The sequence below is a fragment of the Carlito syrichta genome, unplaced genomic scaffold (genome assembly GCF_000164805.1).
Source record: "Carlito syrichta isolate Samal-C Ts95f unplaced genomic scaffold, Tarsius_syrichta-2.0.1 Scaffold304264, whole genome shotgun sequence".
In the NCBI taxonomy this organism is placed as follows: Eukaryota; Metazoa; Chordata; class Mammalia; order Primates; family Tarsiidae; genus Carlito; species Carlito syrichta.
Window position 1 is genome coordinate 237,169 of NW_007248360.1, and position 24,589 is coordinate 261,757.

A 24,589-nucleotide genomic window follows, 5' to 3' on the forward strand; every position below is an offset into this window, starting at 1 on the left:
TAATTTTACTTTGCAAAATATTTTATTACATATTTGATTTTATTTTTGCCATAAGCAGCCTTACTTTTCTAAGTTTTGAATGAGGGCAGGAAGAGGACGAGAGAAGGGCGGAATCCTAGAGGGTGCAGCGTTCTGCGTTCTGTGCTCTGCCGGTTGGGTTCACGGTCCGGAGCTCGCCCCGCCCCTTCGCGCCACCCAGGCCGTTGCCCAGGCAGCCAGGACTTGCGTGGCCAAAGCTCACAATCGGCGGGTCCCCGCGGCCGCCACCCCGCCCCCCTGCGCTCACCTGGCCGCGCGCTGCAGACCTGGGGCCCATGGACACTCACACCCCGCCCTGCTGCCCCGCGCGCCGGCTCTCCCTCTCTGCCCAAAGGGACGCCATTCACGCCTGGGCGCCCCAGCAGGGCTCCGGGAGCCCAAGGTCGCGGCTGGGGCCGGCGCCAAGCAGCAGAGGGCGACAGCTAGGGCCGCCCCGAGCGCCACCGCAGGCCCAGGCGCATTGGTGTCCGGAAATCCGCGGCTCCTGATCGCCCGGACGACGACTAAAAGGTGAGCGTGGCACTTTAGTCCTTGCCACCTGGCCTTTCCCTTGCCACCACGTCTCTATCCACCCCCACGCCTTTTCTCTCCAGATTTTGCTGAGATCTAAGACTGAAAAGCATAGCAGAGAACCCTTAAAAGGTAAACCATCGCTTATGAGTGAGCTGAAATCCACAGAAATTTGTTTTATTCACAGTGAACCTGTATGGAGGGACTTGGTTAAATATTTTACAAAAATAATTCTGTGCTTTCTTTGCACAGCCAGGTGAAGTGGGTACTGTTATTATCTCCATTTCGCAGATGAAAAAACGGAGAGGCAAACTAGGAAGGTAGACTATGTATGTATTTATCGCGCAAGTGCATGTAAATAATGATACAGGGAAGGGAAGATCACAACAGATTTCCCCACATCAAAACCAACACCCTTTCCACTGCACGGAGCTCATCTTCTTCCATTCCTCTTTCTAAGGAACCTCCCTTGTCTCACAGACACCTTTGAGAATTTGATGAGCTCTATGGGTCTCTCCCCACAGAGGAAAAGTGCCCTGGACACACAAATATTCACAGATATTCATAAAATTTCAGAGTATTCAGACCCCAAACATGGAACTCAAATCTGGCATCGTGTTCTGTTCTACAACCTTTTGAGATTGTCAATATAGATGGTTAGATGGGCCCAAGGTGGACCAGTGTTGCGCTGAGGAAATGTACCAGTGTGTGTATCTATGGAGACCCTCCTGAGACACATATATGTTATACAATGTATGAGGATCTCAAGACCAGAACAGGACTTCTGTGATTTCCTCCAGTGAGGTAAGATCAGCCTTTGAAATTAATCAACTGCTAAAGGACCAATATACTCTGTGCCACTGTTTCCCTAGCATTTCGGGGGTTTAGCTGGTAAGGATGCAATCCATAGGCAACTGACCCATGAACTGTTGAATTCATCACTGTAGCTAGATTGGACAATGTCACATGCTGCTAATTAATTCTCTGTTAGGCATGAATGCATCAGAGGCAACATTAAAGTCCCTGATTAGGAAGTCCTTTTCACATAAATGATGTGGCGTTGATTCAGTATAATCACTAAGCTAGTTAGGAGCATCTTTATTCCATAGATGACGTGTACACATACCCAACATGATGACACTGCACCTAACCAGAATACCCTGGTATGTATGCTGAAATATGTCCACAGTTCACTTTGAAATGGATACAAAAATAAGATGGATTAATGGCTAGATGGAGGGGTGGATATGTGATAAAGCAAGTTAAGCATTAATAATAGGATCTTAGTGGCAGATATATGGATGTTCATCACATACTTTATATTTAAACACATTTATACTCAAAGGTTGGGTACTGTAAGCTTGTCCCATCTTATCTGATCTACATTTTTAAAAGATTTCTCTGACAATTATCTAGAAACTGGACTGTAGAGGGGGCTGTTGTGGAAGCAGTGAGATGTATTAGAAGGCATGATTTGGCTAGGAGAATAGTGCAGGATTGATGTCAGGGTGTATACTGGAGGTAAAGTTGACAGGATTTACTGATGAATTTAAAGAGTGAGGGGATCTGTGAGGAAAGGAAAGAATGAACGGTGACTCTGAGTGATTTAATTGGAGTCAACGGATGGATGGTAATGTCAAAGTCAAAGTGATAGCAACAGTTCTGTTCCATTTCCAACAGCATGTTACATTTTAGTTATCTATGAGACATCTAAGGGAGAATGAAGAGGAGGTGGGTGGAAATATCACATTTGCTCTCAGGGAGAGTCAGAGATGGCTGTATCAATTTGAGAGTCAACAATCAGAAGTTGAAAGATGGGGTGAAGGTCACGAGCTGAGATGAGACACCAGGGTAGTGCTGAGGATAGAGAAGAGTCCTGGGGACCTAGCCCTGGGCACCCCAAAGTGAGGCTTTCTTCTGCCACATGAGGGATAACTAGCAGAGAAGACTGAGCAGAAGTGGGTGATGGTGATGGATGGAAACAAACAACAGAGATACATGATTGCCTAGAGAGACATATTTCAAGGAGGAGTAAGTGATCAACAGCACAGTTCATTGCCATGGAGACTGTAGGTTGGGAAGCAGATTTGTGGTGGAGAAAAGATGGTCATAGTTTCAGCTTTTGTATTAAGATCAAATCTTTTCATTGCAAATGTTAGAAATACAGCTAACTAACTTATGCCAAAATAAAGTAGGGGGGAGAATATATTTACTCATGCAGCGCTGAACATAAAGTGGTAAGTGGCTTCAGGAACCATGGAACCCAGTGTGCAACTGATGCCATCAGTCTCAGTCTGTCACCATCATTCAAACACGGGATCTCCCTGTGATAGCCAAGAGAGTTGCCTGCAGCCCCAGCCTTACACCCTATTGCTTGACAACTTCAGATAAAACAGTCTCTCCATATAGTTCTGGCAGAAGGGTAACATAGGATTCTGATTGGCTGATTTCTTTTTTTAATGAGCATTTGCAAGAGCAATTCAGTGTACTTGGAGAGAGATGGTTCACTCTAATGGACCAAGCCTAAGTCCCAGACCCACTCCTGTGTCAGGGGAGAGAAGGTACAGCCCCACCCAAACATCCTAGATCAGATTCCCTGTATGATCGACAACAGAGTTATTTTCCCATTTTAAAAAAGCATGCTAGACATATCTAGTATGGCTTACTACTCAAACCAAATTTTTTGCCATAAAAGGAGATAAAATTACATAGCAGAATTTCCATCACAATTTAACAGTGGGATTGTTTAAGAAAACTTAGAGTTGTCCACTCATGAGCCAATCTTGAACAATTATCATAATACTCTAAGAAAGGGATTGGCAGTAGTGGAAAACTGCCAGGGGAGGAGGGGTGGGATTGGCAGTTGAGGGAAACTGCTAGGGGAGGGAGGGGCACACCTCATCAACAAGAGTACCTGCATAATCAACGTTTGTATACCTAACCCTGAATTGTACCCCACATCTTTAAAATAAAAAAATAACCACCTCATTCTCACTGAAGATGACACAGGAATCATTCATCACATCTTGGTTACTTCATAAAGCCCAATAGACTTCTGATTATAATAAGCACCTCAAAATTCTATACATTTTTATAGCACATTTAAATTACTAACAGCTGTATGCTCTCTACCTTGTGAGTATGCTACATATGGAGCCATGTGGATTGGAACTCAAATCCTTACCTTGCTAATTTAGTTAACATCACCTTTTGCATGGGTAAACTAGGAAAGTTGTGGCAAGGTGGGAAGGTTAAATAAGATAAAAAGAAAACTGCCCAGCAAACTGGTTTTAATTGTGGTGAAAGATTTGTTTTGAACTATTTCAACTTCATTTCATCTGAACGTTTTTGTATTTATATGGAATGCCTACTTTCTGAAATCAGTTTCAATAAAATAGCATTTCATAAGAAATAGCCTCTGTTCTTAGAGAAGTTCTAAAATATTGCTATTTAATTAAAATGAAGATGATATAATTAACTTTTATTATTTGTTTTCTTTTTCTTTTTTCCTACTGTAGTTCTTGTTTTGGTTCAGAGAGCATTTTTAAGAAGCTGGTCAAGCATGGCTTTAACCAATAAGAGACTTGAGAACTTGCAGACCTACAAAGTGCTTCAGTGTGTGCGGAACAAAGACAAGCAGCAGATAGAGAAACTGACTAAGTTTGGCTATCCTGAATTAATCAATTTCACAGACCCCATTGATGGACTTAGTGCTCTGCACTTGGCCTCAGTTTCCAATGACATTGATATGGTCAGCTTTCTCCTTGAACTTGGCGCTCACCCTGATGTGCAAGACCATGTGGGCTGTACTCCAACAATGAGGGCTGCAGAACTGGGTCATGAATTGTCAATGGAAATATTAGCCAAGGCCAAGGCTGATATGACTATAGTCGATAATGAAGGAAGAGGTATAAAAATCTCTACATTCTATCCAACTGATTGCAATTCACTGTGTAGCCGTATCAGCACTGCAATTCTTCCTTAAACCAGGTCGTATCACATTTGGTTGTGACTGTTTTCTAACTCTGACAGAGATTGAGTTTTTAAAAATTTTTCTGTCTTGGTGTTTTCGTTGGTTTCAAAGAGAAAACCAAGGTAGATATGCCTTTACTATCTTTAGTTAAATATGGATTTTTAAATAATCTTTTTTTCTTTCCTATGAGGTTCAATATATACAGACTATTAATTGAATACTCTTTGGGGATTTTCTCTGCAGGTGTTTTGTTTTATTGCATTTTACCTACTAAGCGGCATTATCGCTGTGCTCTGATTGCCCTTGAACATGGTGCAGATGTCAACAATTGTACCTATGATGGAAAACCGATATTCCTTAGAGCTTGTGAAGAAGCACATGATGTTAAAGATGTGTGCCTGACATTTTTGGAAAAAGGAGCCAATCCAAATGCTATCAACTCAGTATGATTATTCCTGTGATTAAAAGTTGTTGTTGTTTTTTAGTTGCAGAGTCTTAAGTATAATTTTTGTATTCAAATATGGGAACATTATCCTGTTAGTTTTAGGCTATTCATTTTGACTCAAAATGCTTAAAGATGGTATGTTTTCAGTATCTTCATAGTGCCATGATCCTGAAGCCTATTTACTAATTGCTTGAAAAATTGGTATTTATTATGCATAATGTCAAAGTATCACCACAGAAAGTAGAAGAAAGGCATCACTGATGCCTAATAAAATTTTATCTTCTTGGAAAGAAAATATGTAGTTCTGCTGTTTCTCTGATCTATGTTTTTCTCCTTACTTGTCCAATTTTATTAAGTTTTCTTTTAACTGTCCTTTCTAGACACTAAAAATAGATCTCCTTCTCATTAGAAAACACCTATGACCTAATTTTATATTAGATATTCATCCATGTTATTCTTTTTTCTCCCTTTTTATTCTTTCTTTGCAAGAAATGCATTTTTTTTATTAGCATGATATTCTCACAGGAACCTGCAGTTTGACCTTGACTGATTTTAGAATTCTGGACCTTAACCCATTGTACTTGCTTAATTTTTACTCTTTGTTATGTGAAACTAAGAAAAATGTAGAGAACTAAACTTGTAAGTGTAAAGCTAAGGTCAAGTAGATTCAGACTCTATTTATACTAAATATTTTACTTAATATGATGGATATAAACAGCATTTGATCTGTTTCATGTCCAGTCCACAGGCCGCACAGCTCTAATGGAAGCATCCAGAGAAGGGGTGGTGGAAATTGTTCGAGGCATATTGGAAAGAGGAGGCGATGTGAATGCCTTTGACAATGACAGACAGCATGCTGCTCATTTTGCTGCTAAAGGAGGCTTCTTTGATGTAATAATTTGTTCTCTGCTTTAAAATTCATTGCTAAAACTTTTCTGTCCTTTTTCTCAGACTTTCTATATATCATGTAGGTTACACTAAGGCAGAATTTTTTTCTAAGTTACTTATGTTTTCATCTTTATCTCCCCAAATAATTCTAAAATTCTCTCTTAAACCAACATTTTTTAGCTCTTTATTAGTTTTTTTGGTTTACTAACTAATTCATTTAATATTACTATTCATGTTTATCTGTATACTTAACTATGACAATTTAAAATTTCTGTCAACTGGGACTACCCCATTTTATACTTTCATCATGTACTAGAATCTTCAAATTATGTTATGATCTAATTATGGAGAATAATGCCATCGTACACTGATCTCCATGGTGTTTGTCTGCATCTAATTATATGCTTGCATTTTAAACTGATTATCTGACCATATCAACAAATAATATCTTACGGATACAATGACATTGCAGAAACAAAATAGGAACTAACAATATCCTATTTTTTAATTTTTAATTTTATCTAAAATAGATAATAGGTAATAGCTAATATCCTGGATAGCACAGGTCCAGGTGCCAGTCTTCATTCAGTAAATATACATTCTTATTCATCTATAACATCCACTGTTTATTTTGCAGATACTGAAACTTCTTTTTGCCTTCAATGGAGACATGGGACTGATTGCAATGAATGGGAACACACCACTTCATTACGCTGCCATGGGTGGTTTTGCAGATTGCTGTAAATATATAGCTCAGCGAGGTAAATTTGTCTAGCAATTTTGTGTTTAAAGTATTTATGATTTACGATGTCATAGACGAACAGAGAATCTGGGCCTGTTACTTGTCTATGACTTATTTTTTTCAATAGCTAAAGCTCACTCATATGCAGAAGAAAAATGGAAAATTATTTCTTACACCACCTTCTGTTAAATCAAAATCTGGTCTTAAAGGTGATGAAAACCCTTCTCTCCAGTTTTCTAGGTTATTGTTAAAAATCTAAAGAGGATTGTTTATGAGACAGATACTGAAAATATTCATAGTAGTTTAAATTTCTTATTTTAAAAATGTCAAAATCATCTATAAAAGAAAAAACATTGAAAATTATTTATTTTAGTCTGAATTTTTAATTATTTTATTTTTAAAATGTTCTACTGTGTCAAATGCAAAGATAACTTTTCTGGATAATTTGTAATTATGGGAATAAATAATTTGGGGAGATGTAATGAAATGAAAATTTTCACGGAAAATTTGAAATGTAAGCAATATTTATTATTCTAGATTTTTCTGTAGCTTTTAACTAGCTATTAATTTAGGTATATAAACTATATCATATATAGCATAATGAGTTACTTAAAGATAAAAATATTAACTAATTGAATTGAAGCATGTAAATAATTTTTGTTAATTTCATGCTAATTAAATGTGCATTAAAAGGTTTTCAACTCTTTGTTAGAGATAGAACTACATTTTGCTGAATTTTATATATTTTCCCCCGTTTATGAGAAATAGGCAAAAACTTAAAATGCAGCAACCCTATAATAGAGCACAATAAGTGTTTTGGGGTTTCTTGGCCTTTTACCTAGACACAAAATTTTAGAAGTCACTAAAACTTAAAGCTCTCATACTGCAATCATTAATATTATAAATAAGACTAGCATGTCATTAATATTATAAATAAGACTAACTATAACAGTGTAATAACTGATTCATTTTTACTTTTATACATTTATACTTTCCTCATCCCCCAAACATAATAAACCCTTTTTAACAAATGAGGAAAGAAAAACATATATCAAATGTTGTGTATTTCTAAAAACTGAAGATCGTCCCAAGTTGAGACAAGCTTCTTTAACTTAGATGTGTTGATGTTGTTTCTTACTGGGACAAATATCACCACACATGTACTCTTTCATTTTCATATCCTGGAATAAAGTCACAGAAAGCACATTGAAAAACCAAAGAAAGCTGGGTCACACAAAATGGCCTTGCCCGATGATGCAGAAAAGATCCATTTTCCTGGAAGAATCATAAAACTGTTTCTAAAGCAAATGTCTGACAATTTTCTGAGTTCTATAGCATGTTTAGAAGTACAACCACATCACCAGATGCTATTTGGGTGACCCAATTTCACAGCAGAAGTGTTATTAGTTACATTCCCACCTTTAGAATCTTAGGCAATCAGAGCAGTAAGAAAACGTTAGCAATGAAATGCTCAATTCTAAATAAACTCCCTGAGTCCAGTCTCTTCTGTTCTTAAATGTAAAGTATTTGTGCTATCTGGATTTGTTGCCCACGTTTCCTCAAGATGCTCCTCTTTTGGCGTTTGGTCTTCCTGTTGCCGCAATTTATAACTCCCTGATGGCAGCAGTGTGAGAGCTATATCCAAAGGCAGAGGAGGGGACTTGGGGTAGTCCTCTCCCTCCTCCTCCTCTTCTCCTCTTCCTCCTCCTCTCCCTACTCCTCTCCTTTCTCCTCCTTTTCATCTTTCTACTCCTCTTCTCCCTCCTCCTCATCCTCTCCCTCCTCCTCTCCCTTCTCCTCATCTTTCTACTCCTCCTCCTCTCCCCCTCTTCCTTCTCCTTATCTCCCTCCTCTTCTTCCTCCTCCCTCCTCCTCCTCTTCCTTCTCCTCCTCCTCTTCCTCTTCCTCCTCCTCTTCTTCCTCCTGGGCCTTGGCTCCCTGAGTTCTATAACACCAGCCAGCTGAGAGTTGAGCACCTTTACCACAGAGGAACAAAAATCACACAGGGAATCAATGGATCTTTATTTACTAATCACAAAGGAGACAAAACATTTCCAAATCAAAAGAAGAGGAAAACTGCCTTTAGATCTCTAAGCTGGGAGGTTAAAGTCTTTTATCCACATAAAGTTTTCTTACTGGAGGAAGCTGAAAGCAGCAGAGGGTGAGTTAAAGCAGGTTTAAAAATCCTTTGATGATTAGGGTTGGGTGAGCAGAGAAGGAGTGGCTTGAAAGATGGTAGATAAAACCCCCAGACACCTTGAATGAGCAAAACAGCTAAGTGAAAGCAAAATGCTTGGATTTACTATGCTGTGGAATTGTATTATTGAGAACACTGACAGAGTTGACTCACCAATAAGTCACTGTTCTTATAATTGTCCAATATATACATCTTAGAATCTTTATTGTCCCAATGCCTCTTCTGAGTTTTTCTATCATTAGTAAAATTATCAGCCTTCATTTAAATTTTTCATTTTTGACAATACCAAGGAAAGTATTAATTTTGAAAAACATAGTCTGACTACCTTATAGTCTGACATATATATAATGAATTTTAATATCTCAAGACACTATAGACAACACAACCTCATTGGTAACATTAAATGGAGTCCCTGGTATGTTCAAAAAAGTTTATTCATTTGGCAAATACTTACAAATAACTTTGGTCACATCATTTTGTTAAAAAAGTAACCAAAAAGGAGAATGAATTTTAATATCTAGCTTGCATACAAATATAATACTGGGAATCCTCAGATTTCATTAAATTACATAAATCTAATGGAGAATACAGATAAAATATAGTTTAAGATTGTACGCAGATTTATAGTTTAGATTTAAACTATATTCTGCTTCCTTTTAGCATCAGCATTCTGAACTTATACGTTCCAAGTAAGCTGTTTGAGTCCAGCTTCTTTCTAAATTCAAATGTACCCCTGCTTTTTATTTTTCCTATTGATTTGAAGTCTCCTTAGCAAGAATACCAATATAGTATGTGTTTCACATGTGTATAGAAATAAATGTCCTAATCCTATTGTAAATTGTAAACTTATCTCCATCGGAATTCACCAAAGTGAGTTTACAGAAAGGAAAAAAGGAATTACAGCTCATTTTTGTAATTATAATAGCTAAATGTACTCATCTCTCTCTATATATGTAATTTTGGGACACACTTTTCATCATTCATGAGAAATTAAGAAAGCAGTTGAATGAATGTCATTTTTTTTTTTTTTTGAATTGGAGTCTCACTCTGTCGCCCAACTGGAGTGCAGTGGCCGCTCCCGGCCACCGCAGCCTCGACCTGCTGGGCTCCGGCGATCCTTCCGCCTCAGCCTTCCGAGTAGCCAGAATTACAGGCACGCGCTACCACGCCCGGCTGATTTTTTGATTTATGGTAGAGATGAGGTCTCCCTGCCCAGGCGGGTCTCGAACCCGCGGGCTCAGGCAATCCACTCACCTCAGCCTCCCAAAGGCGCGGGATTACGGGCTGAGCCACCGAGCCCGGCGAATGAATGTCATTTATAGGGCCATGCAGATGCCTTGGCATCATTCATAATAATGACGGTTCCTATTTTAGGATGTGACCTGAAGTGGAAGAATTTAGACCATAAAACGCCCAGGGCCTTGGCTAAGGAGGGCGGCTTCAAAGCAGCAAGCAAAGAAATACGCCGGGCAGAGAGACTCGCTAATAAACTAGCCAAGCCAGGAGCCAAAAATCCGAATCCGGTCTGGGCCCTTAGACTACATGATTGGTCTGTAGAACGAGAGCCTTTCCTTCGGGAAGCCTTTGCGGTTGTGGACAAGGGTGATGGGACCGTCACCAAGGAGGACTTCGTGATGGTGCTGGAGGAAAGGCAGGATTATGCAAACTCAGAAGAGCTGGCCGTCATAGCTCAACTTCATGAAAAGACCCGGGGAGAAGGAGTCAATGTTAACGATTTCTTTATGGGAACCAGATATTTAAGCAAGTCTTTTGTCTTGGGATCTTATGGGCCTAAGAAAAAGAAAAAAGGCATGGGTAGAAGGGGGAAGAAAGGTAAGTTTGTCTTACCCCTTCCCATCTGCATCATTCCGGACCACGCATTTCCACGTCGGGAGGACGGTGGACCACCCTATTACATGATTGAGACCTACAAGAATGTCACTGACAGCAGTCGGTTTAATCGAGACCATCCCCCAGAACATCCCATTCAGGATGACTCGGCCTGGTACATTGATGATCCAGAGAAGATATTTTCAAATATTAATTTTATCACCAAGGCAGGAGACATGGCTTCCCTGAAAAAGGCTTTTGATTCAGGAATACCTGTGGATATGAAGGATAGTTATTACAAAACACCACTAATGACGGCGTGTGCAAGTGGGAACATAGATGTGGTCAAGTTTCTTCTTGAAAAAGGGTATGTGTCTTGGTCAAGTGAGGTTTAAATTTTCATGGGTCTTCCCATTTCAAGGAAGTGAAAGGAAGGCCTTAAGAAATCTGATCAGCTCCAGAATTTCAGTAGCATAGGAAAGTGATTCTTTATTAAAGTCTGTAATAAATAGATCTTATATGGGGTACCAGGCTAAGGGGAGCATAGAACTGTGTACATACAAATATAATTGGCCAATAGCAGTAATACACAAAATAAAGGTCAAAAGTTTTCATTCTGAGATGGAAGGAGTCTTTTGATGAGTGTCACTGCCCCCGTCAATTCAGTTTTGCCTCAGAGCTTTAGCTACATGGTGTGGACTTGCTTTTTCATCTGTCTCTACTTTGTGGGGATCTTAACAACTTCAACAAGGGGGATAGTGGCTATAATTATTAAGAACATGCTTTGATCCCTTTAAAGCCCACTGCCCTCCTCCAGAGAGGGCAGTCTTTTCCCTGGTTCACTTGTAAATATCATCGAAATATCAAAACGTGACATTTTAATTTAACTTTTAATTGCTCAGGTCTATTCCCTTCTTCTACCCTAATTGTGTAACGTGGGGTAAGTTTCTTAATATTTTGTGCCTCGGTTTTCTCATTTAGACAATGAGGCTGTAGTGGGACTCCTCTCATAAAACTAGTTGGAGATTAAATGAGTTAAAATATGTAAAGCACTTATTAACATAGTAATAACATACTTGAGAAAAAGTATAATGTTATTACTGTCATGCTTAATGTCAAGGAAAGACTCAAATTTGTATATTTTGTATTCTTAACCAATGAGAACTTTGGATAGTGAATTTCTAAAAAGGACTCGAATTTTAAATAATACATGATAATGCTCAGAATTTTAATGATTAACTTTCATTTAAAAATTCATAACAGGAAGATAAAGTAGGCACGAAATGGAATAATATATTTTTTATATTTCCTGGCAGCTTTTATCTTCATTGGAACTAGTTTTATAATTTTCTTTGATTTCTAACTTTGAAAATTGTAATCCCTAGAATCTATATTGCCTTTTACTACCAAACAAAATGAACATATACACAAAGGAAGTTAAGACTGTCAAATAATACAGAACAAAGGGGTTTGAAGAAAAATTATGACGTGGAGTTTACAGTTCCACAACCTGATAAAACTATATGAAATCTTACTTTGCTTTTTTTATCTTCCAGTGCCTGGAACAACCAATATTTTAGTTTGTGCATCTATCTTATTTTACAGGGCTAATGTTAATGCAACAGATAATTTCCTGTGGACTCCACTTCATTTTGCATGCCACGCAGGCCAACAAGACATTGTTGAGCTGCTTGTTAAATCTGGAGCTTTGATAGATGCAATGTCAATCAACAACTCAACTCCTTTAAGCAGAGCCATCGAAAGTTGTAGACTGGATACGGTAAAATACCTACTTGACATTGGTGCTAAATTCCAGCTGGAAAATAGAAAAGGTATGTATTCATATTGTTGATGGTTAGGGTCAGAAATGGAAAATTTATGTTCGATTTTAAATCTTTTCTGATCCAATTCTGACAGAGCCACATTTCCCTCTGGTTTCCTGGTGCAAACACAAGCCTGAGTTAAATGTTCTGGAAGTTTGTTTTATACCAAGCCTTTCTCCAGTCGTTGGTACTGAAGGGCCAGTTCTTTATCTTTGCAGTATATCATGGCTGGAGATACTTTTGTGAAATACAATAAAAAATGACCTACTGGAAAAATGAAGTGGATAAAAGCAAATCACAAAGCCAAATCTTTATTTTTATTTTAATTTGTATTTCATTTTTATTTTTTATTGTTTTTGAGTCGAAGTCTCACTGTCACCCAGGCTGGAGTACAGTAGCCCAATCATAGCTCAGAGCAGCCTCAACCTCCTGGGCTCAGATGATCCTTTCGCCTCAGCCTCCTAAGTAGCTTGTATTGCAGGTACATGCCACCACACCAGACTAATTTTGTTGTTGTTGTCATTTTGTAGAAATGAGATCTTGCTGTATTCCCTAGGCTGGTCTTGAACTCATGGGCTCAAGCCAACCTCCCACCTCAGCCTCTCAAAGTGCTGGGATTACAAGCGTGGTGAGCCACCACATCTGGCAAAGCATTAAATTTAAATGATAGAAAGTTCTTCTATTACATAATTATAAAAATTTCCAGACACTTGATTTCTGTACTTTGTTGTGGATCAGTAACCCTTAGTTTGTGGACTTGTACCAGTTTTCAGATCATACCTTAAATCATCCCACTCTTATGAAGGCTAATTCCTAATAATTTGTGTAAGTCTAAAGACAATGTAGATTTTGAATTCCTCTTAAAACTGGATAAAGTATTGTCTTAATTGAGACTTTCTTGACTCTAGGAAGTAAACAGGTGGCCTCCTTTATATCATAAATGCCACACATGAAGAATAAAATATCATTTGAATACACTTGAGCTCTTTGCATAGAGTTGTCATTTTCTTATATTGGAAGCAATTGCTTCCCTTTGGTCTGAGTGAACATTAATATTAATGCCTCTGGCTGGTTCAGGCTACCTCTAGGTCCCAGGTAGTATGGTACCAGTCCTACCTGATGATGTTACAGGTAATATAACTTCCTGCCCTCTGCCTGGAGCACTTGTGAGCTTCCCCATGCCTTTTGGAATTTACCTCCTTACATCACAGAAATTTGACATTCAAAACGTAATCTGTCTCCTATCACCATTTGAAGAAAGGTAGTAAAAAAATTTAAGAAAATAATTTTTGTTTCAACAAACAACACTTGAAAGCAGGGGATTTTAGAGCTGGGACCACCATAGAGAACATGATCTAGCTCTGTGAACACATGCATGCCATTTGTTTTAGGAATCACCCTTACTACTGCAGGTTTAGGGAAGAGGTGCTAAGATTTTTTTTTTCTACATGGTTTATCATTAATACATTTATCATAACTCTGAATGTATGTTTATGTTTCAACAGGGCATAATGCCATGGATGTTGCAAAGGCATATGCTGATTATAGAATAATCAGTCTGGTTAAAGAAAAGCTAGATAATTTGCCAAAGCCTGCAGAAAATCAAAAAGTGAAAGGCAAGCCAGCACCTAAATTGAAGACTGAAGGCCCTGAAATTAAGAAAGAAGAGGTAAGAAAAGAGGTCGACCACCTGTTTGTGTTGGAACTCTGTACAAACTTGTTGCAGTGGAAGGCAGCAGCTCTATTTACATATTCTTAGACAATATGGGCAAAATAATATGCAGTGCATATTTTCAGCATCATTATATACTACTCAAGGAAATACCTAGCAAGGAAATTCCTTATGACCAAAGAGCCTAAAAGATGTTCATTGCAAAGAGAATATACACAAAAAACCAGATGGGTTCAGCCAAATACAATTAGAAGGTTGGGGGAAAACAAACAAACTGGTATTGGAAATGTATGTCAATAGTCCTGAATTATATAGATTTGATGAGATGGCCCAAACAGGGAAGGAGGGTAATTCTTTAAAAAAATGAAGTAAACATGATTTTCCTTTATTCTGGTCTCATAATCTTTCAATTCCCACCTTAACCCCTCCCTTCACCTCCACCAAGGAATTCTAATGAATGTCATTAAACCCTGGGCTATGGAGCTGCTTTTGACTTGGATGTCCTGCAAAATGACTGTAGAAGGTCAAAGCCAAGTTGTCTGTTCTAATCTGAAGTAGTTTAGGAACTTCTAAACTACCAGCTGAACGTTGGGGTTGTTGTCCACAGAAATTACTGAGAGATCAAGACTTTGCTATTAGTAGGGAACCCCTAAGTGCATGTCTAACTGAGCTTCTTTTAAGAAGGTAGGAAATTAACTAGAGAATCTTGGCACACACAGGACAAGAGATGGATATCAAGAAGGAAAACTTTAGTGCTATCAGATTCAAAAGGGTTGAAGAAATGCAGGTGGTAGCAAGTGGATAGGAGGAAGGGATTGTCAGTAGACAGAGGTTATAAACATGGAGTTTGTAGTTAGGATGGCAAAACGTGAAGGTGGATCTTTCAGCTAATGTTCTTGCATACACACCTTTATCATTTTGGTAGGATGTGGTAGGATTTTATTTTTCTGATTAATGAACGGGCGCATGTCAAGGATAGATATCCTTGAACACTTGTGTGTTCTGTCACTACTTAAGTAGAGTTAAACAAGGCAAACTATCTCTCTTGACCTAGAGTTATAATTCTATTTTGAGCCTGACTCGGTGGCTCAGCCTATAATCCCACGCCTTTGGGAGGCTGAGGTGAGTGGATTGCCTGAGCCGGCGGGTTCGAGACCCGCCTGGGCAGCGAGACCTCATCTCTACAATAAAATCAAAAAATTAGCCGGGCGTGGTAGCACGTGCCTGTAGTTCCGGCTACTTGGAAGGCTGAGGCGGAAGGATTGCCAGAGCCCAGCAGGTCGAGGCTGCGGTGACCGGGAGCGGCCACTGCACTCCAGTCTGGGCGACGGAGTGAGACTCCAACTCAAAAAAAAATAATAAATAATAATAATATTCTATTTTATCGCAAAGGATAACTTATGTAGTAACATTTGTTGTTGTTGTTGCTTTCTGGCTTCAGAGTAAAATGTAGTACAGCAAATGATATGAGAAAGTGAATATGGACTTTCGCAGCTTACAGGTTTCTTTGTCTTGTTTCCAGGAACCACTGTCATCAATTTATGCTGTACCAGCCATATCAGAGGGAAAGAAAATGCAGAAGGATAATGTTGTTCATCTCAATTCATTGATTACCAGTGGTTATACCAAGAAAGTGGATATTACATTTATTCCACGGAGAGTAAGTACTTTGGAAACATCTTCATAGCATGGGAGAAGTCCATAATGTCATTTTTCAAGTGCTTTTTAAGGCAAATCATCCAAACCAATGTTCAAAATGTGCCTTTTACATTTACTATTTGTGGGGGTTTTTTTTTTGCCAAGTCATGCTACTTTCTGCTCAGGAAGTCCAACTGTTAGCTGCCAATATTTGGTTTTCTCCATGACTATTTCTATATTGACATTTACATTTTTCCAGGAAAGATTGAGGTCTTTGGTCAATGGCATGCCCCACAGTCATTTGGTCACCAAGTCCTAGGGACACTTTTCTTGGTACTTCTCAGATCCAACGTTTCTTCTCTGTGCTCACTAGCATCATTTCACATGGGAGTTTTATACTAATCCAGAGAGATTTATTCAGTAGCCTCCTAAAACATCTATGATTTAAGAGGTGAGAAAACTTTTGGGGAAAAGAATTATCTTTTAAATGCCCTTCAAACCATGCTGAATAAGTAGCCCTGCCTTCTGTTATGAAAATAATTTTAACTTCCACATAAGACATACAGTTAGTAAATCCAGGTGATTATCTAATTTCTTTGCTTCGCTGTTTTGACTTCCAAAACTGAACTGCAGCTGACCTAAGCATAACTGGCCAAAGAAGTAACTGACAACATTTCTGAGCTCAGTTGTCCAGATGATCATCATCAGAAATTGTGATGCTCATGTAACCACTGATGTCATAGAAGAGGAGGGAAAAATTAAAATACATTTAGGTGTAAATTTTGTAGTCTTGAATTAAAATTATCAAAGAGTTTACAGATAAAACTATGTATTGAAAATTGCCTGGATACTGGAATATTTACTGGCTATCATTCTCATACCTGCTCTGGGTGTGGCTATTTCTTTTAGATTCAGAGTGCTGAAGCCACAACAGCAGAGCTGATAAGGAAGAGAGAACTAAGGCGAGAGAGGTTTACTTATGAGGTAGACTTCGACGATTTTATGATGCCTTTTCAGAAGAACATCCGAGAGAAAGCTCAAGCATTAGAAGCTGCCTTGAAGACCTAAGTCACAGCAGTTTCTTCTTGGGGTAAATGTTTTAATGCCCAGGGGCCAAACCTTGGATAAAGTAGATATTTCCATCAAAGCCAAAGCAATTCATACAAGAAGAATGTATTAACAAATGTTTGTTTTTGCTTTAACAACTCTAAATATTCTGAGCTGTCTAGAGAAGGTGTATTTTATTTTTAAATGAATGGCATGTCATTCTGGATAAATCCCTCAATCTACTTTACAAATATAGTGGAATACATGGCATTGAGTTATAAATATTAGTGTCAAAAGATTTACCAGATGAATGACACTATGTTTATGAAGGACAAAATTTTAACGGAAATTGATGACAACAATTTAATATTAGGAAAGAGAAATAGTATTGAATTCCTTAAGGAAGAAGTTTGTTTCTTATATGCCAATGTAAATGATGTGTATTAGATACCTTGGGTTGAATAAACTTTTGGTATCCCTAGCAGACACTGCCTGCACGATCCCTGTTTCCTCTCTGCCCTGGCATGGTAGTACTCTCAGAGCTGCCTCTGGTACTCGTACATCGGGGCAGATGTGCTTGAGAATCTGCATCCTCTTGGAAGCAACTCTCAACAGTGATTGAACAGACTGTGTTAACACCCCAACTTCCTCACCCCTCTGGTGGGATTATTCTGAAGTGCACATTCTCACCGACTTCTAGAGCTCCCCAGTGGGATTAAGATCAAGTTGCCCACAGTGTGAATCTGTCTAATAACACAGCCTTCGTTGCCGCTTTCCCCTCCCTGGATCACTTTTCCCCTCTCCTTCTGGTCTTATAGAGATTACGTCCCAAATACTCATACCCAAATCCTTGTCTCAAGGTTGCTGCTGGAAGGGCCCAAATTAAGACAAAACCTATGGTGCTAGGTTGTGATTTGAGTCCCCCAGAAAAAATTTTGAAAATGCATTTCTTTATCTTCTGTTTACTACAATATAAACATTTCCCCATCCTGGGGAATCTTCCCTCAGAGTCTTCTGCAATTGAGAGGCAGTTCAAGTGGTTTTCATGTAGTCATATACTAGCTGATATTTTAGACAAATGTCCAGATGCCTGAAAGGAAATATGAGAATGACTAGATATTATATGTGACTTTTCCTTGAGGTAAGTATGCTGAAGGGGGGAGTAGGGGAAGAAGGAAGAATTTAAGAGATCTACCATGAAACCACCACTTGGAAAAGAGGTATGTCAGCGTACTGTCAGAGAAACAGAAACAGTAAGAAAGAGAGGGAGACAGAAACAGAGCGGAGGTCGGCGGGGGGCGAAGGAAGGGGAATATAAAGATATTTGTTGCAAACAGTTGACTTACATGTGGAGTCTGGCTGGTCAAATACTAAAACCATAGGGCAGGCTGTCAGGAAGTGTAGACTGGAAACTCTTAGCGAGAAACCGTCCCTGAAGTCCACAGGTAGAATTTCTTCTTCCTCAGGGAAACCTTCCTAAAAGCAAGGGCATTCATTTACCTAACCATATTACAATTGTCAGAATGTCAGCTGTTGTTAAAGCAACTGATCAGATCAGGCCCACCAAGATTATCGAGAACAATCTCCTTTACATAAAGTTAAAAATTGTAGATATTAATTGCATCTCCATTTCCTTCACTGCAACAACTGAGTATTTGATTGAGTTACTGGGTACTATAACCCAACCAAGTTGAGACATGACACTGACCATCTCTGAGGCATTATCCACACCGGGAGATGCAGTGCTGGACTGGAGCTCCAGAAATATCCACAAACGCCCATAGACAGAAAGAGTCCACTTTAGAGTCTGTCTTACCAGAGGGCCCCCACTCCAGATTAAAACTCTGTCTGCCATATGCAGATAAACCTCCTCTTCCTCTAATCTCCCTTTCTTTCCAACTGTGGAGGGGCCTTTCCCAGAAGGCAGTAGGAGAAAATGGGAGAGAAAGAGTCCAACTCAGAGACATTCTTGATTAGTAATTCCTGATAGGATTGCTTGCAAGCTTTGTCACTTGGAGCCTAGAGATTTGCAATTAGAAGTAAGTTTGTTTGTTTTATGAAGCTTTCTTTTATTTTTTCTTTTTGTTTAAAAAAATTTTTTTTTGTTTTGGCTTAATTTCATATGTATAGAAAAGTTGCAGGAATTTTGACAATGAATTTCTGTATGCCCTTCACCCAGATCATCTAAATGCTGATTATTTACCACATTTGCTTTATCTCTTTCTCCTTCTACATGTATATATGTTTGTGTATGTATTTTTTTCCTGGACTATATCAGTGTCAGTTGAAAACATGATGTTCCTTAACCCAAAATAGTTCAATGCGTACTTCCTAAAAGCAAGCACATTCTTTTATATGACAATATTACAATTTTCAAAATCAGGAAATTAACTTAAATAAGCTAGTTAACACACAGATCTTATTCCGATTTTTATAATTGTCACAGTATATCTCTTACAGCAAAAGAGAATCCCAGCAATAATAGATGCATTCATTTGTCACGTCTCTTTAGTCTCTTTTAGCTTAGAAAAGACTTTTTCTTGACTATTTGTCATTTACTACCATAAGATATATACAAATCTATGATGAAAAGTTAAAATTTATCAAAACATTCACACAAACACTAACTGTACATGGCAGCATTCACAGTTGAAAGAAATGTAAGCAAACATAAAGGCATAGTAACAAACCATAACTGCATAAGTTATTATAAGGCTTTCAATCAATAGTATTAGATTATTCATAGTTTGGGAGAGTCAAAAGTTATACACAAATTTTCAACTGTGAGGACGGGTTGGAGCTCCTTAACTCCCCGTTATTCAAGGGTCAACTGTAGTTAATATTTTTTCTCATTGTACTTATTAAGTATCTTATGTATAGATACTTTGAAGCTATGTAAATTTCCTTTTATTCAGATGACTATCACGTACTAATTTCAGCGTCCATGGATGACTCTTGCCGGAAATAATTATTAGTGACTGTTGCCATAAGATACTTGTAAAATTTTATCTTTCAATTTTCTTTCTTTGTCTTTCTGCTGTTGGGCAGAGCTTTCTCTTCTTCCTCATTAACTTGTGTCGTTAAATAAGTATGAACTCGGCATTCCTTTTTTATTTAATGAGTTACAAATTATGGGACCAACTCAGAACTCCAGAGTTGATATAAAGATTATTTTAAACTAAAGACATTTGAGATTTCACATACTGTATACAGGGAAAAAAAAAAGTTCTTAGACCTTTGCTTATCTGACTAAAAGCAGTAAGTAACTTCTGGAAAATAAGTCTGCCATAAATTCCTCTTCAGGATTGACCTACTTCCAGAGGGGAGAACACAAGTAAACCTACTCCAAATTCTTTCTCCAGAAGTTTTATGGTTCTGAAAAAGCTGAAAAGACCACTTAAACCTGTGTAGATAAACATTATTACAGACTTTCTTCTCTCCTGTTTGTTTACCTGAAAACCCATTTCCTTTTCAAAAAGTCATTTGTTTTCACGAGTACCTTCTCCTCCCCCCTTTACTCATTAAGGTGATATATAAGTTCCAAATTTTAACTACCCCTTTGAGTTATCTACCACTGAGTTCTCCATATGTATATGCATTGCATACATAAATAAGCTCTCTCTCCAGTTAAAATGCCTTTTGTCAGCTTAATGCATAGGCCCCAGGCACTGAACCTAACAAGGTAAAGGTTTTTTTCTCCCACGTATAATCTTTTACTATTATGACTCATTTTAACTCTCAATTTTTTTTTTTTTCTGATTATGCCAGTGGAAATCCCTTCAAGTTGGTGCCTGATAAAGACATTTTGGTTCCTGGGATAACCAAAAGACTCTATTTCTTGAATATGAGGGAAAATGCCTACCTATGGTTTCGTTCAAAAATAAGAAAAACGAAACTGCAATAGTAGATTTTCAGAAGTTATAACTTTCTGTTTTTACCCTAGTGAGTCCAACATTTCCTAAATGTCAGCTTGATATACGATGGGGTCACTTTCAGCCACTTGCACACAGAAGCTGAGAGTAAGTGTTAATGTTAGGTGCTATTAACTCTCTTTCCTCATATATGAAGTGTTTATATTCATTAATGACTCAGCAACATGTTTGAATAATTGTGTAAGGGAGACACTCACATAACTGAGTTGAATTGGGGTTTAATACTGAACTCAAACACAGCAAAGCCAAAGTCCTGAAATGGCTTATAAGAACATCAGTGCTATTCAGAGAGCAGCCCATGAACCCATAGCATCAGCATCAACGGGAGGCTTGGTCCCAACCCCTAAAATTGCAGTGTTGAAAAATTTTATAGAGGAAATTTTACCAGGATGAAAAGAAAGTCTGTCAATGTTACATTAAAAAAATTATAAATGGTTTGTACTTATTTTTATAAGATGCACATAAATAGTAATTTTTCTGGTTTTTAGAATTATGAATTATCTAACTTCTATTGTTTTATTTGGACTTTTTTTACAATGAACATGTATTCCTTTGTAATGAACAATTTTTAAAAAGATATAAGTTGACATAATATCAAAATATTAGTATTTGCCTCTTTGGTGCCTTTTGTGTATTGTATTAGTTAAGATTCTCAGAAAGAGACACTGAGCCACGAATTCAGGAGCAGGTGACTTGTTAGGGAAGTGCTCCCAGGGAGGCCAGCATGGGAGGAAGGGGCTAAAACAGGACAAAGAAATGAAATACGACTAGCAAGGGTGGGATTTCAGAGGATGCCTAGGCTTCCGCGTTCCTGTATCAGTCAGTTGTCAGCTGCAGGATTGAGGGCTTACTGGTAGGGCTGTCCTAGCTAGCGCTCAAGGGCATGTCTGTGAAGGTCACAGTGGGAACCAATGGCTGGGAAGGAAGCGTGTAGCATCTGGGCTGGGTGCATAGCACAGGAGAGGAGACACACGCCCTAATCTTTAAATGTAACGCTTTGGTGAACCAGGTAAGAGAGTGGGGCCTGGATTTGAACCCGCATTTGTAAGTTATCTGCATTTACTAACTGTTTATCTATGGATCACATTGTGAATAGCCACTGAGTCTAAATTTCATCATTTATAAAGTAGGGATAAAAATAATATGCCCCTCCAAAAACCCTTGTGAAAATCAAATGAAGTAACATCTGTAAGTCTGCTCATTCTGTGCCTATACCTAGTTGGTGGTCAATAAGTGGTTTGCTTTTAACCATCATTCAGTCTCAAGAGGAAAGATGAACCGAAAGAGGGAATGGGGAGAGAAGAGAACCCAGACCTGGACAGTCAGGACAGTGAAGGTTTGTCAGAGCAGACTCACTCACAGACTGTCAGATGAAGTGATTCAAGCATGTAGACACTTTATTTTCATAACTATCTAGTTTTTCTAGTTTCTGATACTCAGAGAAAAACAACAATGTCTATTTGCCATGAGAAATAGTTATTAATTTCAGTAGTAGTAGTTCCAGTGGATAGTGCCCCCCACTAAGTTTACTAGGAAATGAAAAAATTGCTCATTAGGTAACTAAAACAGTGTCTAGCTGGGTGCAGTGGCTCATACTGTAATCCCAGCGCTTTGGGAGGTCAAGGCAGTTTGAGACCCAGGAGCCTGAGACCACCCAGAGTAACACAGCGAGACCTCGTTTCTAAAAACAATCAAAAACTTTAGCCAGATGTGGTTGCGTGCAGCTGTAGACCCAGCTGCTCAGGAGCCCGAGGCAGAAGGATTGCCTCTAGGAGGTCCTTGATTATGCCAACTGCACTTCAGTCTGAGTGACAGAGTAAGACTTTGACATGAACTTCCAGGTCAATTTCCCTGGAAAGAGTGGCTGAGACAGGGACCTTAGTGCATGCAACTTATTGAGGGAATGTTTCCAGGAGGAACTTTATAGGGAATGGGAAGCAAGATAAAGCAGGGGAAGGATTTAAGGAAGGGTATGATCTCCAGAGGGAGTAGCTTCAGCCTGATTCCATGGGGAGCTATGGAGGATGAGCTGAACCATAGAGTTGTCCTGCACGGCATCCTGCATTCATCAGTCATTAGCTAGTCCTTGTCAGAAGAGAAATCTGGCTGACTGGCAAGGTGGCTCCCATCAGCCAAGGGCAATATTCCAATGGAGGGGGTATCTCTGAGTCACCAACCATGGCAACTGAGCACCAGAGTGACCATCTGGCAAAGGGGACACACCAATAGCATCTGCTACAAATAACTTGCTTCTGTGTGCAAAATTTGGGTGAAAAATTTTAGAAGGTGACTCCTGTAGATCATTTCGCATAACATGTTTTCCCTTCAAAAAGAATATAACTTGAACACACTTCCAAATTTGCTTAACTCATTCTTGAAAATAACGATGAAGAACGAGCAAGAACAACAATGAGAATTTATTCTGCAGCTACTTAGAAGGAGAAAGCAATTCATAAATCCCAGCAGTAGCTTCAGACTTGCATTGAGCATTATCCATCACTGAAAATTATAAATATGAGACGGACAGATTCAGGCTTATACTCAGAATAAGGTCATGTCTAATTGGTACAAATGAATCAGCCTCAGTGAGGTTAGCTTAGCAACTTTTATTGAATTCACAATTTAGGAAATTCACTATGCAGACATGAAGGATGCTCAAGAGAACACTCAGCCAGCACCATGCTTTTAAAGAGAGTGCTGTGAAAAGAGAGAACGGGGAAGATTCAGATGCTTTCTACACACAGGCATAAATTTCAAGAAAATAGCCATCTAAATGGTGGTATTAACTATTCGTGCAGTGTGTAAATTTTGTATGAATTTGTGTTTCTTTAACTGGATCCCAGGGGATATGTACACATGAAGGTAGGTGGGGCATTTGTGCAGATCAAATATGCTGATAATAACATTCTTGGATCATTAGGCAGTTATTACTATAACATGAATTGTATCTGGGCAATAAGAAAAAAACTGAATATTCTATATTAAGATTCTGGAATTCACTGAAGATTTCTTTCATCCTAGATAAAATAGTTTAGTATTGTGTGATGGTATATGTGTATGTATGTGTTTGTTCAGGATTAATAATGATGTATTCCCCTTTTTATCTTCAGCAAATAAGACATTAAAGCGGAATTATTACACAATAGATGACGTGACTGTCATAGACTTAGTGACTTTTTTATAAGAGGATTTGAAATATACATATGTTTTTCTAAAGTTGGGAGATTATTATGTTCTTTGTTTTTGAGACATGCAGGCTCCAGTGTGATGCTCCCTTCCTAAGGAAGTTGAAAGTGAGAGAAATAAGCATTCCCTCATAAAAATTAAATAATAAAATCAACACATAAACAATGAAATAAGCAATAGACAAAGTATTGAATGGATTCCAAACTAAAGCAACACTTCATGTAGCTGAAGAAAGAATGAGCCAGAACAGGCTTGATTAGTAACAGGCAGGCCTGGTGTGTTCAGCTTCTGCTCCAGGTAGAGACCTCTGGTCTACATAACATATGCATCTCTATTACACAGACAAACTTTCCATGGTATCAAAGGCCAGTACCACTAGAGTGTTGAATCTATCAGCAGCCCTTTTCTGCACACAGTTTGGTTTAATTCATTCAGCACATATGTTTTGAGCACTGGTAATGAAAATCCTGTCTATTCCTTGTTCTTTTCTGTAGCGCATCATGGGAGAGTAGTTCTCCCAGCTTGTATGTCCTAGGTTTCTGCATCATTTGGCTTCCAGTTGGATCCAGACAACAGGAGATGCTGTAGGAGACAGGAGAGGAGGGGGGAGAGGAAAAGCCAGGAAGCTCTCTCCCGCTTTGCCTTCAGCAGCATCCCAGGCAACAGC

The 24,589-nt window shown here is 38.6% G+C and overlaps 1 protein-coding gene across 1 annotated transcript; it reads left to right on the top strand.

Annotated features, from left to right (window-relative positions):
• Positions 1-266: 266 nt before the first annotated feature.
• ANKEF1 (ankyrin repeat and EF-hand domain containing 1) lies at positions 267-16,990 on the top strand. The gene is made up of 10 exons (XM_008059577.2): positions 267-549; positions 4,068-4,457; positions 4,766-4,965; positions 5,709-5,858; positions 6,493-6,616; positions 10,169-10,991; positions 12,230-12,456; positions 13,953-14,116; positions 15,642-15,779; positions 16,667-16,990. Exons 2-10 carry the CDS (start codon positions 4,112-4,114, stop codon positions 16,823-16,825), a joined length of 2,331 nt encoding a protein of 776 aa, XP_008057768.1. The 5' UTR covers positions 267-549; positions 4,068-4,111; the 3' UTR covers positions 16,826-16,990.
• The last annotated feature ends 7,599 nt before the right edge of the window (positions 16,991-24,589 follow it).

What these genes read in the sequence shown, in the direction of transcription:
- ANKEF1 (XM_008059577.2), top strand. Translation starts at nt 4,112, where the DNA reads ATGGCTTTAACCAATAAGAGACTTGAGAACTTGCAGACCTACAAAGTG. An exon ending in ATCCAAATGCTATCAACTCA is followed by an intron (nt 4,966 to 5,708) that starts GTATGATTATTC and finishes TTTCATGTCCAG; the next exon opens with TCCACAGGCCGCACAGCTCT. An exon ending in TTACATTTATTCCACGGAGA is followed by an intron (nt 15,780 to 16,666) that starts GTAAGTACTTTG and finishes TATTTCTTTTAG; the next exon opens with ATTCAGAGTGCTGAAGCCAC.